Source organism: Poecilia reticulata, chromosome 10 (genome assembly GCF_904066995.2).
Source record: "Poecilia reticulata chromosome 10, P_reticulata-male-v2, whole genome shotgun sequence".
NCBI classification, from domain to species: domain Eukaryota; kingdom Metazoa; phylum Chordata; class Actinopteri; order Cyprinodontiformes; family Poeciliidae; genus Poecilia; species Poecilia reticulata.
This window is the reverse complement of record NC_088839.1, coordinates 28598426-28614604: the sequence shown is the minus strand read 5'-3', so window position 1 is coordinate 28614604 and position 16179 is coordinate 28598426. Positions and strand designations below refer to the sequence as shown.

The 16179-nt window shown below is 37.3% G+C and overlaps 2 protein-coding genes across 3 annotated transcripts in view; both read right to left on the bottom strand.

Annotated features, from left to right (window-relative positions):
• Window positions 1-11628, bottom strand: part of sec24b (SEC24 homolog B, COPII coat complex component) — a 30201-nt gene extending 18573 nt beyond the window's left edge. The window contains exons 1-4 of one of the 2 annotated variants that reach the window (XM_008421167.2): window positions 10169-11628; window positions 6534-7196; window positions 5932-6099; window positions 2803-2940 (exon numbers count right to left, since the gene is read on the bottom strand). In XM_008421167.2, the coding sequence (XP_008419389.1) occupies window positions 2803-2940; window positions 5932-6099; window positions 6534-7196; window positions 10169-10265 (1066 nt within the window). In that variant the 5' untranslated portion in view covers window positions 10266-11628. The remainder of the gene's footprint in view (window positions 1-2802; window positions 2941-5931; window positions 6100-6533; window positions 7197-10168) is intronic. The other variant, XM_017307120.2, reaches the window with a different exon arrangement.
• Window positions 11629-11746: 118 nt separating this feature from the next.
• tstd2 (thiosulfate sulfurtransferase like domain containing 2) lies at window positions 11747-16032 on the bottom strand. The gene is made up of 9 exons (XM_008421166.3): window positions 15866-16032; window positions 15078-15355; window positions 14880-14988; window positions 14655-14774; window positions 14435-14540; window positions 13180-13295; window positions 12879-13037; window positions 12363-12501; window positions 11747-12240 (listed from the first exon to the last, which is right to left on the bottom strand). The coding sequence occupies exons 1-9, from the start codon at window positions 15998-16000 to the stop codon at window positions 12011-12013; spliced, it is 1392 nt and encodes a 463-aa protein (XP_008419388.1). The 5' UTR covers window positions 16001-16032; the 3' UTR covers window positions 11747-12010.
• Window positions 16033-16179: the final 147 nt, after the last annotated feature.

Genomic DNA, 16179 nt, shown 5'->3' with positions numbered 1-16179 from the left:
ATGTGGGTCAAAGGGAGAGATCAGCAGCAAACCAACACACAGCAAGCCTGATGCTGGGAGCTCATTGGACAGAACCGGATCCAATTATCTAGCAGTAAATCTGAGCAGCAGACGCCGGGATTATGAGCTCTGAGAGAGGCGGACAGCTAGGCATTCTCAGAGACACTTGTTACACCTCTTCCTACAACGTTCAGCTCAGTGGCAAATCTCTTCTCATGCAGCATCACAGATTATTCATGATAAAAACTATTCAAAGTGTTTCAATGTGCTTCTAAAAGTCACACTAATCGGATTATCTACAGTCAGTGCTGAGAAGAATGATTCACAGAATCTGCACCGCAGGAAGCAACATGTGCTAAAGCAGTATAGACTAATAAAAAAAAATAAGATTTATTTTTTAGATTATACAGATTTAGCAAACAAAGAAACGCTGGATTTGGTTTTTAACATCAAGAAAATCCACGTTATTTTCTTTCCATCGCAAACTCAACCTACAACGTATTTTGTTAGGATTTTATGTAGTAGATCAACAGGAAATAATGCAATATTGTAAAGAGGGAGGTTAGTAATAGTGTTTTTCTTTTCTGAAAAGTATTGGCACATCTGGATCCAGTCCCCTGACACGTTTTTTTTTTATCGTCTTCAGCAGCTTTACAAAAAAAACTGTTGTAGAAAAAACATTGACTTGCTTCATTATTTTAGGAAGTCAATTACGTTTTAATTTTTTTAAATTGTCAAACATTGACAAACAAGAGTCAATGTTTGAACAACTTTAGAGAAGTTAACTTTCCAACCAAAAGTTCATAGAAACATTACTGAATGGATTTTATTTTACAAACTTAAACTATTTTAGCAAACAAAACAAAAAGAATACTAGATCATGTTTATATAATTAGTGCCAACTTTGTCCAAAACAAGTTGTCTAAACTCCCTCAAAATAAAGACAAATTATTTTCTGTATAATTTAGCACAAAACAACAATTTCAATATTTTCTGCTGAGAGCTGTTTTAAAATAAAAAATATTATAATTGTGTAAACAACAGATTGCTATGGTAGAATATTTTCCTGTCTGCTTAGCTTAATTTAGAGAGACAAATCGATGTTTTGCATAAAGACCCAAAGCGTGTTGCACTGAGAGGATCTGAGGAAATCACTGGGGACAAACGGGAAGCTAAAACAAGCTTCGCTTTTTATTAAGGGACATGCTAACGTCTGCTAACCAGACTCTCCAGTGAGGAACAAGACAGTCAGTAAACAAGACAGGCTATATTTAAACACATGTTAACCTCTGGCTGATAAAGCTCCAGAGGAGTCGTTACAGGCAGAACACCAGGAAGACCGACTAACCGCACCATTTACATCCCTCACATGCACAAACCGTATTTCTTAAATATTATAGGTTGGTACTGATTTTAGGATTTGCAGTCTAGAGGATTTCAGATTAAATATTATGTAAACAGGAAAATATATAAAAGTAAGAGATTTTGAAAATCAAATATTGAGAAAATCATTAATAATCTAGGTCAACTCAAGCACAAGAATAAAAATCTGACACTTTCTTATTCCTTTAAAAAAAAAAGCAACATATTTTTGTATGACTCAGTTCTGGAAAACAATGCAAATACACAACATTATGGAAATTACAGAAAAACTATCGACTCACTTCTAACACAAGTTAATTTGTTTGCATTTCAAATCCAAGTACATAAATGACATTTGAGCATAAATGGAAAACATGAAAATGACAGATTGCTGTAGCAGCAGCAGCATTTAAACCGCGGTTTCCAGTTGACCATGAATGATGCAAAACACTGTTAGGTCAGAGGTCAACTGTTGCCTATAAGCTGTAAACATTCTGCATACGTAATGCAACACGATGCAGCTCATGACTACAGCTCACTGAAAACACTAATAGACTAAATAATTAGTTTTTCACGATGGAGTGTTAGGAAAAAAAATTTAAAGAACAAAAACAAAGTTGAACCTATTTTGTCCAGCGCTACAACTAATTATTTTAGTCTTTGTTTTTCAACTAACGTCTTAAGCCTTTTTATACAAGGTTAGAAATAGATTAAAAGTAAATAAATAATTCACTTCCTTTTTAAAATAAGAAAACATATTTTATAGCCTAATTGTACTATCATTCCTTTAGTGTGTGCTTGATCATTCGTTTGATATTTTTATACATCTGTAATTTTTACAGAATTTAAATCAGGTTAAGCTAAAGCTAAAACTATCACTTCAGGAGATCTGGGCTAAACATATTTGCAGAATTTTTTTTTATATCTTAAATGCAAAATGTAGATTTTTTCACAATTTTGGCTTAATTTCTGTTCTGAGTGTTTTTCTTTCAGCAAAAAACCTTTTTGAAGTCAGAACTCCACTTAACAATCGATTACTAAATTAGTTGACCATTATTACAATAAATGATTCATTATCAACCCAATCTAAATCTTTACATCCCAACAGCATCAAAATGACAGATTTTACATTTTTTGTGACCTTTCTAAAAGGAAAAACAAGACAAGCAACATAAAAATTATATTTCAAAGAATAAATCTGCATACAGTATGAGAACTGTTGATTTAGACGAAGAAGGAGGAATCTGATTAGTCAGTAAACTGATTAAAGAGGATTTGCTTGTAAAAGACAATTTACTCAACAGAGGAACAGAACCGTGTACAGGACAGGACATTTCAGGGAATGGTGATGCTTAAAGGAGCTGCATGAGTCTATGGGGATGAAGAAAGCAGAAACAGATGGGAGAGGGGTGAAGTTTGGAGGTAAAAGCTAAAGCAGACCTGCTTCCTCATCCTCATCCTCCTCCTCCTCCTCCTCATCATCATCAGTGCTGGATGACGAGGGGGCTGCAGCTGCGCCTGAGGTGGTGGCAGAGGCTGAGCTAGCTCCACTATTAGCAACATATCCGTACCGCAGGCCTGTTGGAAGGGGGATCGGGAGAGGATCATCAGAAAACTATCAGGACTGACTGAGCGACTAACAGCAGAGGGGCTCGGAGTGTGTGTGTGTGTGTGTGTGTGTGTGTGCGTGTGTGTGTGTGTGTGTGTGTGTGTGTGTGTAATGCTTAGGAAAACAATCTGCTTTTTCCTTCAGTCTGTTTTCCTTCAGTATGGAACAAAACTGCTCTTACCTTTAGAAGAATTAAAACCCTAAACCATTCACTGTTGTTTTTTTTCTAAATAATATGATCTAAGAATTTCTAAAACAAACTGTAGTCGACTTTTTTGCTTACATCTAGGGCTGGACAATACGGCAGAAAAAATTACCGTAAAAGCATTTCACATCAGTCGATATTCATAATTATTGATAAGTTTATTTGTTTCAAATATCTGAAATAATTCCAAACTTATGGCGTGAGTTTTTCTGTTTTATCTAAAGTTTTCGGTCCATAGCGTTTTTTGTTTTTCAGCAGTTATAAGGGACTGAAAAATTCAACTGCTGCTGCGGCAGTTACTCTGCAAGTTGTTGCTAGGTAACCTAAGAAAGTGAGTTGCTAGGTAACCAAAGAATGTGAAAAATCTGTTGATTCCACTGATCTTTTTTATTTTTTAACCCACATCCCCCAGAATGTTGTTCTGGTAAGGATCAAAGTTCAGTGAATAGTCTATTTATTTAATATTCTTTCTGATGTAGTATCTATTGATAATGATCATGTGTCTATTGGAATATATATTATTAATAGAGGTGTGTCGATCGATTGGCCACCCATCATAATCGGCCGACTTCCGTGAAAAAGTGTATGATCGGTGATCGCCGATCACGGTCTCTTGTTGCCGATCACACAAACCGGATCACCTGCTTCTCATTTCTCCGCCTGCCTGTGCAGCTGGTCTCCTCTTTCCTTCACTCTGCGCAAACGTGCAGCAACAAATCCTAAGTGATGTGGAACTATAACGCACTGAGTGAATGGGGAAGTTTGTGTGTTGCAGCGGAAAATTGAAGCAGGTCAAAATGCATCAACACAACGAATCTAATATGGCATAAAAACAATGCCATACTTGACGGAGTTTGGCTACATCGAAGCTCACTGCAGTAAAAAAGACACAATGAGGATCAGATAGCAGGTAAAGCAGCGCACAGCTACAAACACTCACCCGGATTAGCATGACGGTCAGAAAGCTAAACAAATAACCAGCAAAATTATTTAAGTCTTCGAGCTGCGATGTAAGACGCTGGTTCTGCTCTCGCTGTTGAACCGCTGCTACGCTACAGGTAGTAATATTTCACAGACGGAGCGCCGCTTCTGCTCCACCTGGTAGTGACTCTCACACCGAACCTCTGCTTAAAGCTGCAGCATCTAACCTAAAAAAATACATTTTACAGACGTATTAAAACTTTCGCTGTCCCAACATGAGACAGATAATCTCTAAAAAAGTAATTGATCTCCTCTCTGCTCTGCATAATTACTCCGCTCAGTCAGAAACAGCCACTCAGAACTAGCAGTAATCAGCTAGCCGCCATGCTATCAGGAAGTTTTCATTCAGTAACTCAGGATTATTTATTGTAATGGATCCTGTATTTGCCTTTGAATGTTAAGTTTTATACTTAAATGTTTTTGGCAATATTGAGAGGTTTTATTTTGGCTCTTTGCATTATTTAGCCTCTTCAGAGCCTTCATGTGTTATCAGTCTGTTAAAGATAGTATTACCAATAGCAGTACAATTTGCAGAATGCCTGTTTTGTTTGTTTTCTTCTTGGAAAAAGTTATTAAAAACAAGTTTTTGTCTAAATTAAGGTGAATTCATGGTTCCTTTTTCCACATAATGTACCCAGTAGTGTTTATGATAAAAAAAATAAAATAATAATAATAATTATGTGATCGGTATCGGTGATCGGCCCTCATGGGTGATCGGTATCGGCAGGAAAAAACCTGATCGGCACATCTCTAGTTATTAATGATTTAATGTCCAGCCCAACAAAACCAGAGTTAACAGAACGGCAAAATGACAGAAGAATGAGGTCCTCCCCAATTATGAGGCAAAATACACTTCAAAAACCACAGATGAAAAACATTTATTAGTTTTCTTTATATAACACAAGCAAGAGGAAAACGTCAACAGGTGGCTCCCATGTTATTCTTTACCCTTTTATCCAATTTTCTTTTCTAAGGCTGATAGTTTGAATCAGAAGAAAACAATAGTGGAACCAAGCTAACATTAAGTATAAAGAACGGTCCAGACACAAAAGTATATCAAGTATTAAAAACTAGAACTCAATTTGATATTCAAGTACATGATTGTACACAAACTGCAGTACTGAAACAAACTGAAATGATTGTGCAAATAAACATCCCTCTTTCTAAAGTCTGAGGCTGTGCAGGTGGGGTTTCAGAAACTAAAAAAGACAACACAAGTGCAACTGGTGCAGGTTTTCTGCTGTACTACTGATAGTATCAGCAGAGAAAATCATGGATCAGACATAAATAAACTAGCAGCACATTTCAGACGCTAAAGATTTGCATTGAGGCTCAGACACCTGCACGTCTGAAAGCGTTTGGTGTGCACAGCAGATTACATGTGTGCTGCACTGAAAGTGCAGCTGTGATCATCTAAGCCTTTCACACACGTTTCCACGTTGGCTTAACGCAGGTTTCACTGTCAGAGCTCAGCTAAAAGAAATAAGATAGGGCTGAGCGATAAAATAAAGTCTCCGATTTTTTTAGACCAGATCAGAAAATCTTGATTTTAACAAATTAAATCTTCAAAACACCAAAAATCAGATTAATCGATTTATTGCCCAGCCCTACCAGAAGATATAAAGAAATGATACGTAATCCCGTCAGTGAGCAAAAGATCTTCAAACACAAACATGCATCTTGTTTGTGAAGCTCCATCTTTGCACTTTTGTAAATAAACAGGCAGACGTCTACCATTTTTCAATATGAAACAGAAAAAGAAGCCTTTATTTACCTTGGTGGTGGCTTGGGGAGGAATGGACTGAAGCGGAGGGGGTTCCTGAGGGCGGGCGGTCTCCATCCGCACCTCCACTGCTCTGTGTCACCCCACTGTAGGAGTTGTAGTTGTGAGGGGCCTGATGGCTTTGGTCATAGTGTTGGTGGATGTTGTTTTGGACTGCAGCTTCTCACATAAAAACAAAGAATATGGTTATAGGATGACTAATCTAAGGCAGAACCATTAGGATTTGGAAACTAGAATTAGATAGGAGTCGGAAATTGGCAAGACACCATCTGTCAATTAATTGAGTGGGTTTGGAAACAACTGACCAATCAGTGGTCACAATTTGATCCAAAGTGAAACGCCCTGAATCTGGAGGAACTGAAAGAGATTTGGTGAATAAAATAAAATAAATCTGAAAAATGGTAAATGTTCACATGCAATTAGAGAGCATATGCAAAACCAAAAACTTTAGCATTGTAAATAAAAAATAAATATTAAATCTCAGTGTGTAACCTTCATAAAAAATATGTTTTTTCCATATTGCCATGGTGTCATGTTAATTGGCAGAGAGAAACGGCAACAACCCACATGATGAAGTTTTCTGCCTGGCATACCTGTGCTTCCTTTGCCATTCATGGTCGCTGTCGTTTGATGCCCCGTGCCGTACCCCGGCTGCGCCGCCGTCGAGGCTGGAGGCAGAGCGCTGAACTGATGCAAGGGCGCGCCCATCTGGGTGGACATGACTCCAGGAGTGGAGGTGTTGGAGGAAGTGTGGGGGGCATACTGGCTGCTCGCTGGGGCAGATGGGTATGAAACATCTGGGTAGACGGGAGCGCCAGCTGGCGGTGAAACCATACTAGGATGACGCTGCTGCTGATGATGATGATGGCGGGGGTGTGCTGGAGACGCTCTGTATGATTGCTGACCATAGTAGGGCCCTGAAGTGGTGTAGAGTGTCTGCTGCTGCTGGAACGCCTGTTGGTTGAACTGGGCATTTGAAGGTGGAGGTGCTAAAGATGTGAGGGTGGCGTACGGCTGAGAGGGCGGCGGAGCAGAGTATGGAGACGGTGCTACTTGATGCTGAGGGAGTTGCGTTTGCTGCTGCTGCTGTTGGTGGTTGTTTTGGTAGTAGTTGTGACTGTGGGCACTGCTTGTGATTGATGCTTTGCTGGGAGCGGAGGTGGCGTGGTTGGGGATGGAGGGGTAGCTCTGCTGTGGAGGCGGGACGCCATAGTAACCTGCAGGAGGGTACATGGATGGGTGGGTTGGTAGTGGACCTGGAGAGAAAGAGAACAGACGTCAAAAAAGGTGGTTTACCTTTCAGGCCTGAAATCTGAATGAGCCTTCAGAGTCACATAAAGACAGTTACAAAGTCAGCCTTTTATCGCCTGAAGAACATTTCTAGGATTAAATGACTAATGACTCAGCAAGATCTAGAGAAACTCCTCCATGCGTTGGTATTTAGTTGCATTGGCTGCTGTCCACATTCTCACTGAAACCAGAAGGAAAGTCCGTATACGGGCTCCTTGTAGCTCAGAGAGCAGACTTTAAAACACTGTTCTTAGTTTATAAATCACTGAACGGTTTAGCACCACAGTACATTAAAAGCTGTTGTTGTATCAACCTTTCAGACCACTGAGGTCAGAACCAGAACTAAACATGGAGAAGCAGCATTCAGCTTCTATGCATTTCTATACTTCCATAAAACTGCAAAACTGCTGAAACAGTTTCTTTAAATCAATATTAAAAATCCACCTGTTTGGAGTCACTTTTAATTTATAGTAAGCAGAACACAGAGTATTTATTTTATGTGTATTTTGATTATGGTCTTTGACAAAATTTAATGTTTTGTTTTATAATTGGTGACTGTATGATGGTTTTATGATGTAAAGCACCCTGAAATATGTTAAACAACTAGCTTCAGATGTTGTTGTGTATGTAAACAGATTAAAAACTCACATAATTACATAGAAAACCCTTCAAGTAAACATTTAAATTGTCGATCAAATTGAGGTTTCAAGTGCAGCAGTAGCCATGTTCAGCTTCTTCCTGTTGCCATAAGTTTCCAAATTTGATTTAGTTTTCATATTAAAAAACTAAATCTAGTCTTGTTCTAAAAGTTAAATGGTTTAACTTATTAATATAAGCAATACATCTATTAATCGCATAATAAATTATGGCAAGTTAAATAAAATTAATTTGCATGATTTAGCATTTTCTCTTTTCTCTCTTTCTAACAAAAACTGGATGACAAAAGTCTTCAGTCAGGTGCATTGGTCACAACTAGCCCTTTTTTCCTGAAGAACAACTTTTTTTTTTTAACAAAGACTTCATAATTCACTTTTATTTCTTATCTGTTGTGTCATTTATTTATTCTGGATATTTAAAATGTCTTCCAGTTCCTGTGTTAAATGTTTATTAGAATTTAAAGTTTATTGATCTTTGAGAATGTGATCTTACATGAATGAAAATGGTTTTAAAAAAAGACAATATTATTGTTGATTGCAGTAGCTTCTGGGGCAATTCATTGTCCAGCAATTTTTATTTTTTTATTTTTTACGGTTATGGGCTAATTACATGTGTACAAGTCTGTGCTAGGCATAATATTTCACTGATTATCTAAATCTAAAATAAATAAAACATTAACATAAGATGTTAAGAGTTAACTTAAATAATTACAGTTGAAAACTCTAGATAAATCTGTGGTATGTTTACTGGTGCCGAGTCTTTGCCTGAAAACATCTGAAATTTCCAAAATCAGAAACAAACTTTTGTCAGATTGGTTAGAGTCAGCAGGATAAAGACGGGACAGATTACACAGAATCATGCTACCAGCAGTGCGACTACCACAAACACAGAGGAAAACAGCCCAAATTGATGATTTATTTCTGAATAACCCTGAGGAAAGCCCCGAATCCCACAAGAGATGTTGGTAGCCTTTCGCAGGTGAGTGAGAGTACGCTCACATCCCTCGGCGTCTCATCATCATGGTACCTCAGCTAGACTAAGGCAGACAGGAAAGCACTCCAACTGTCATCCCAAGTGAACAAACATAAAATAAAATCACCTGGACTCAGGTTGCAGCACTTGAAAGCGCCTCAAGAAACAACCAGACTGCACACATCAGTACCACCATGTAGATCTTACAAAGTCTGCTGCACACCAACAAGTCTGATCTAAACACTAAATTCAACCATACTTAAAACTGCAACTATAATTTACGATAATTACAGCACTATGCATATATATATAGCCGTGATTTATACTCTCATTTCAAATCCCATCTATATTTACAGTGTTAACAAGCTAATGTAAACCTATAAAACTCAATCATATACAGAAATGTACGTTGTTACACAGCCGTTTATATACAGACATATTTATGAACAGTATCCCTGTTTCTCTGGCACAGATCTTTCACCATCTGTCACCGTTTTATCTTACGTAAGGCCCTCTAAGATTTAATACTTTACCTATTTTTTGGTTCTTCATACTTTGCTACCTTTGTTATTTGTAGAACTGCAAACCTAATGTCACTGTACAGTCTTGTGGGTAGCAGTGCTTATTCTTTTATCAGAAAAAGGAATAGAAAAATCATTTGGCCTCAAAAGTATCAAACTTTCTTTATCTTTCAGATTAGCAATAAAAGATGAATTCATAAAGTTAAAGTACATACAGCATCCTACGGATTAGGTAGGAAAACTTTAAATGACAATAATCTGTAAACACAGCAAAGCGATTTATCTCTAAAATTAGCTAAAGTTTTACTTCATTTTCTTTTATCTGCTAAACATTTATATATATAATAAATCACATCAACACTCAGGGCTTGTCGCATTTTAAATACGCATTCATCAGACAACATAAAAATAAAAGTAAAACCTAGTCGTGCAATTTTAAATTAATAGTTGTTTTGGGGACTTTTGCTATTAAGAGTGAAATGATTGCGCACAATCTGTCTCACTTGCTAACACTTGGCTAACTTTAACCCCGTTATCTCCATTGGACTGCATTAGCTTCGAGCTAGCAGGTCTTAGCACTTAGCTTTACCGCGAGATGAAATCATCACTTCTCACAAATAAAAAAAATGGTTTCCTCTTTTAAATCAACTTAAGTCAATTCAAAAGTAACAGTGGCGAAATAAAACGCAAAAAGAAGAAACAGAACCCAGAGTACAAAAAACAAGCCTCAATGGCGTTAACATGCTAACACCAGCAGGCTGGCTAATCGCATCCTCCCGGCCTATTACCGTTCTGACAGGGGGGCGCAGCTCCACCGTTCGGCGTTTGGTTCTGGTTGTATCCCGCAGAAGAACTGTCGAGGTTTGTGAACCCCGGCGCAGACATCGCGCGGTCCTCCCGTTCTCACGTCCGGAAACACAAGGGTGAGTGAACACACATGAGCGTCCGTGTCCCGAAACCTGGGTACCCCCCTGCCCGCGACAGAAGCGGCAACCGCTGATGGTCGTTGAAGACCCGGGCAGCCAAGCCAGGGAGGTCCGCTCAACTAGTGAGGATGCTTAGGAGCTTAGCTGACACCTGCTAGCGTTCATGTCGCTCCCTCTGCTGGAGTTGCTATGCAAGTGTTTATTTTTTCACATAACAGGTTGGGGATTCATTCATTGATCATGTTTAATAAAACATTTAAACATAGTAGCGTTAAAATATCCACGCACGAAATTAGATCAGATTAGCAACTTTTTTTTCCTGCACACTGTCCCATGAATTTTTAATTTCCATTTGCTTAACAAATACTTTCATAAGTCTTGATATGCAAATTAATTTCCATGGAAAAAGGAGATTAAAATAACCAGCTGGTGCACCTCTCACCATAAGATCCAAACAAATGCTTAGAGTTATTTTTTTGTCTAAATCTGAACAAAAAAAGGAAGCACATGTTTCCTTTTCATAGTAAAAGCATTACTATGAAATGCTTTTGAATTATTTTTTGGGGGTTTTGCTTTATGGCTGGGCCACAGTTTTTCTGTCATTATAATTTTTGCTAAACAGTTGTAACATTTAAAAATGTAAAACAAAATACATCTTTGTCTCAAAGGTTGTAGATGTAATGGATGTAATTCTTGTGGCTGCTGAATATTTTCTGATAGTTACAGAAATGGTAAGTCTGAGAAAATAATTAAAAGGTTTAAAACAAATCTGTTTTGTAAATTAATGGACCTTTCCTCCAATCTTTGACTTTTGGTTAAATACTGAAACAGAAATATTTTTAGCTTTAACATTTTATATGAATAAAGTCGTAACTTTCCTTTCATTCACTTTTTCTATTTCAGAAATGTTTCTTTTGTATGTATTATACAATCTCCATGGTAGAGAAAATAAACACTTCATTCACAGTCTATTTTTCTCTGTCTACATGCTCTCATCTCCTAAAAGGAAAACATGAACAGTAACCAGCTGTTATTGTTATGCATTTTAAAAAGTTCAACCACCTTTAGTTTACTGTCAGTTTATTTTAGCACCAGTTGCTCAGAAAGGTCACCTCATTCCTCTACATTAAACTGACAATACACAATGTGCTAAATTAAGTTCAACACTTCAATAAAAAAATTTTTATCCCTTACTTGATTTGGCTTTAAAAAAAAAAAAGTGAATTTCTAAGCTGCATGTCGCAATCATGCATTCCTGGTTGTGGTTTGTTTATGAAACACCTGCAGCTTCCCTAACTGACACAATAAGAGTCTGCAAGACTTGCACTGCACACAGTGCATGTGAAATATTCTGCATATTTTTTGTTAAAGAGCCTCATCAATTATTACTGGTTTGTACTTAAATATTGTTTATCCAGAGCTGCAATATGAAAACAAAAACACATCTGAAAATTTTTAATTACTGAATCTACATTCCTAATATTTACATCATAAAATAAGGATACAATTCATAGATCCAGGAGGTACGCTTAAGATTCCTCATTAGATTTTGATTAAAAGGTTTTAGTAATTGATATATTTAGTTGTTTCTTATTTCATTTTCAACATTCTTATAAAATTTTTTATAAGTTTACTCAGGATTTTCCATAGTTATCATTTCACTAATTAATTAAGACACTTTAAATGTTTAACAATGTTATGTTGTTAAACATCCTGAGGGATTCTGGCCCGTGTGTCGGTGCACTCGCACTCTTCTTTGGGATGCTGGACATCGGAGGCCTCCTTGTCTTGAGTCTCTCCTTTCCTTTGGCAGGACGGGCAGCAGGCGGTGCGTCCTTTCTTTCTGCAGCTGGGACAGGACAACACCAGCTGGCAGCAGAACTGGGTGCTGCAAAGCTCATACTGGTCCCACGGAAGGCCGCAATACCTGCAATCTAATTACAGACACCAAGGCTTAAAAAACTGCAATGGAAAATTACTAACTTTCTGACAGTACAGGGTTTTCTTTAAGTTTGCGCTTAAGGTACAAACAGTGTAGTTTAATTAACACACCAACCTGCGATGACGTCACTGTTGGAGGAGATGGTGTAGCGTTCATCAAACACAAACAGTTTCCCTCGATAGAAACCTTCAGGGAAACGCTCCAGGTACTTATGGATTCCCCCTTTCAGCTGGAAAACCTCTTTACACACATCCTGCAACACAGCAGATTTACAGGTCAGATAAGAACAAAAACTTATAATGAAACATGGAAAATGTTTAAAACATGAATTTCTAGTAAATAGAAACATCTTCTGTAAAGGAGAATAATGAGCTTCAGGGGGAGTTAGCACCAAGTCTGCATGACAGTGGACAATAAATTGTCCCAGTAATTATTGCGATAAATGAAAAAATTGTTTCCAGATAATTTTCAAGTAGTACATTGATAATGGCATAATAATGAAAGCTCATCCTCTCAAAGAAACACGCAACACTGGGAGACGTATCCAATACCCAAAATTGAACACAACAACCAAAAACAATAACTAAAACTCCTCAGGGACGTTTTAAGTAAAACTAAGATTTGGCTTACTTTAGAGCGGAGGTAGGCAGATCCACGTTCACAGCGGATCCCTCCTGTGCAGTACATCAGAACCTTTTTGTTCCGGAACAGCTCCAGGTTCTGGTCGATGTAGTCTGGGAAATAACTGAACTTACGGATGTTTGGGGCCAGACACCGAGTGAACTGGCCCTGACGGAAATAAAAATTTAAATCATTCACTACCTTGAATGACCTTGCAGATTTAATAACCATAACAACAACACACACACTTTATTGTTTTCAACTAATTTTCTGCTCAGGATGCCTTGCAATGATAACTATCAATACTTACAATTTTGCTCTCGTAAAAGTTGCGGCAGTCGAGGAGGATGGTGTCGTCGCTAGAATCTCTGTTAGCCAAAAGAGCTTCCACTTCCTTATGAAACTCTTCAGGGTCCAGATGAGTTCCTGGGAGGCCAAACAGACATTTAGCAGTTTCCAATCATCTTCCATCCAGTAACTAACTATTTTCAGAGATTTTTTTGTTTGATATTATAATTAATCTTCAAGTTTGAATTAATTGGGCATAAAAATAGACATAAATTCCAGGGATGAGCCAGTGTTCTTTCCACACATAAGAGAAAATGTAGAGTAGAACCAGTTATTATGTTCCAACTGATTGAATGCATATAAGTGAAACTGGCAGAGAAAAGACAATTAAAGAACATCATGTTGATGAGAATTTACAAGAATTTTACAAGCTTGAATAACAAAGCAGGCCTGTTCTGTTTTTACTCTTTTTCATCCTAATTCCTACAATAAAGTTTCCCCCCCCAACTAAAAAAATGTAAAGATTCGTCAGCATTTCAACATTTTTTTTATGACCCTGAGGTTGTAAACCACCCACTGGAAGGTGTTAACAAATTTGTCAGCATTTGAGCTTACTTTCCATTCTCTTTGAATGGCAAGTTAAAAAACACAACTTAATGCCCTGCAGCTGTGTTATTGCAATGGTAAAGAGTTTTATGATGCAGTATAAGCAGGTTTTTGCAAGATTGTTATGATCAGAAAAAAATGGTTAGGCCCTTGAGTTAGTCACCTTTTCAGACTTGAATAATTTATATTTTAACAAAATTTACAGAAAACTTGTCAGAAAACAATTATGTCATGTTATATTACATGAGAAAAAAAATACGATGATAATAAAAAAATAAATAAAAATCCAATTTTTGTATCCATAGAATATTAAAAATCCAACAAACATACGCAGCTAATGTCCCAAGGTTGACACATATTCAGAAAGCTAGGAGAAATATTGATTAAATCACTTAAATGACTAAAAAACGTCTGGCTACTTTTAAGAAATAATGCATGTGTTATTTATCATACCACCTCTATTTTTAAAGTATTTGAAAGTAAGTACTGGAAATAATCACATAATAAAAATATATAACAGTAAAAATAACTCTTGATAAGGGTTTGAAGATGAGTTGTAAAAGCTGACGGTGAAAAAGCCTCTCTAATGAACAGAGTTTTCTATGATAATTATAGTTTATATATAGCAGCAGCAGAATTACATAAGTAAAATTAGTGGAACGTATCAGTACCTGCCAGCTTGTAGGACACAGCATCAGAATCCACGCCCATTGGGACAATCTCCTTAAAGACTCCGACCTTTAAGTCTGTAAAACACTCAGCACCTCCATCGCTGGTCTATACAAACGCCAAGGAGAAAAATATTACAAATATTTCTACTAATCTGCAAGGCTAAAGGTTTAATTAGCAAAACAAAGTCCTAAAGTGCAACTGTTTTTCCATGTTTCTGACCTTAAAATCTTCTTTTTCCATCTTGAAGACAGGATGTGAGAGCATTGCACTGATATAAATATCCGTGGCCACATTGGTCCCTCCAACTGTCCCATTGATGCCTTCTGCTGCCACCCTTATCTGAAGAAAATGACCAGTACATTTTAAAAAAAGTTCAATTTTATGAAGTATTTCTCTTTTTTCAGTAATTTAACATTCATCAGTACAGTGATAGAGTTAATTCACCTTTCCTGTTAAGTGCAGTTTTTCACATAAAGCTTTCTGCCAAGCACAGATAACATGGGGATCATCCAGTAGACAGTAATGATAATAAAGGAGAACTTTTCCAGGGCCGCTAAATAAGAGATAAACATGGATAAAATAAAAAACTGACAGATAGCGTTAAAACTGCAGCAAACAGGAGAATATCTAATATCCGTTTACTTTCTCAGGTTCTCCTCAGAGACTTGGCTGATATCTGGTATCCACGCAGAAATGTCTGCTGTTTCGGCTTTGCATTTCTTTGGTGCCTCTTGTTCCAGCTGTTTTAGTAGATGCTCATACGCGGCCTCAGTGAGCTGCTGTATTTCAGAATTATGGCTTTTAGCCACGTGTTTGTGGATGGCAGAGTGTTCACTGAAGGTCTGGCCACAGCAGCACCAGGACTCGGTTCCTTTGCCTTGACAATCATTCTGCACGGATGCTACGAAGGCAGCAAATGACTGCGAAGGAGAGAAAAATGTGACATAGGAAATGTTTTTAAAAATTAAATCCTTGAAGATCAGTGTGGTTAAGCACCTGGTAACTGGATCTAGAGTCAGGGGTAAAAGTTTTATAGTGAGCCAAATGTGTGTTTTTGCCTTTTTCTTTAAAAAGTCAATCATAATAATAACAAACAAAACAATTTTATAAATTTTAAAAGATCTGAATAAGTACATCAATTAAATGAACGAGGACAAGCCTTCATATCTGGATATAACATTCTAATATTTGTCACTTTTATGTCTAAAAACACTTCGAGATCTGAATGATACATTTCAAAATTAAAGCTCCTCAAAATCAAATATTTTAATGTGTTGATGAATTCAGCTTCAGATCTTAAAGAAATGTGCCAAGTGTTATCTAGAGGTATTCCTTTATTATTCTTAAATGAGAGGAATAACTAGAAACAGAGTTTTATAGCAATAAGCACAACAAATAACACCAAGAAGCCGCAGACAGTATATTCTCACCTTCCTCCTACAGAAGCTGTAAAATCTTCTTTGCGAGGCAGACAGTTGCTTCTCTTGTTTTAATTCGTTACAAACTGAACTTTCAACCTCCCAGTTCAGAAACTCTGAGCAAGATGTTTCCACTGCCGCCGCCATTGTTGTTTCTTGGCCCTTAAAAACAGCTTCGAGACAAGACTATATAACACCTAGCGCCTTCTTAATTCAACATTTTTAAATAATCATGGTTTAAATATGCTGTATTATTATTATGACATCCCAAAAGATGACAGAGGACACATTTATTACAAACGTGCCGCTTTGTAGGTCGGACGGGA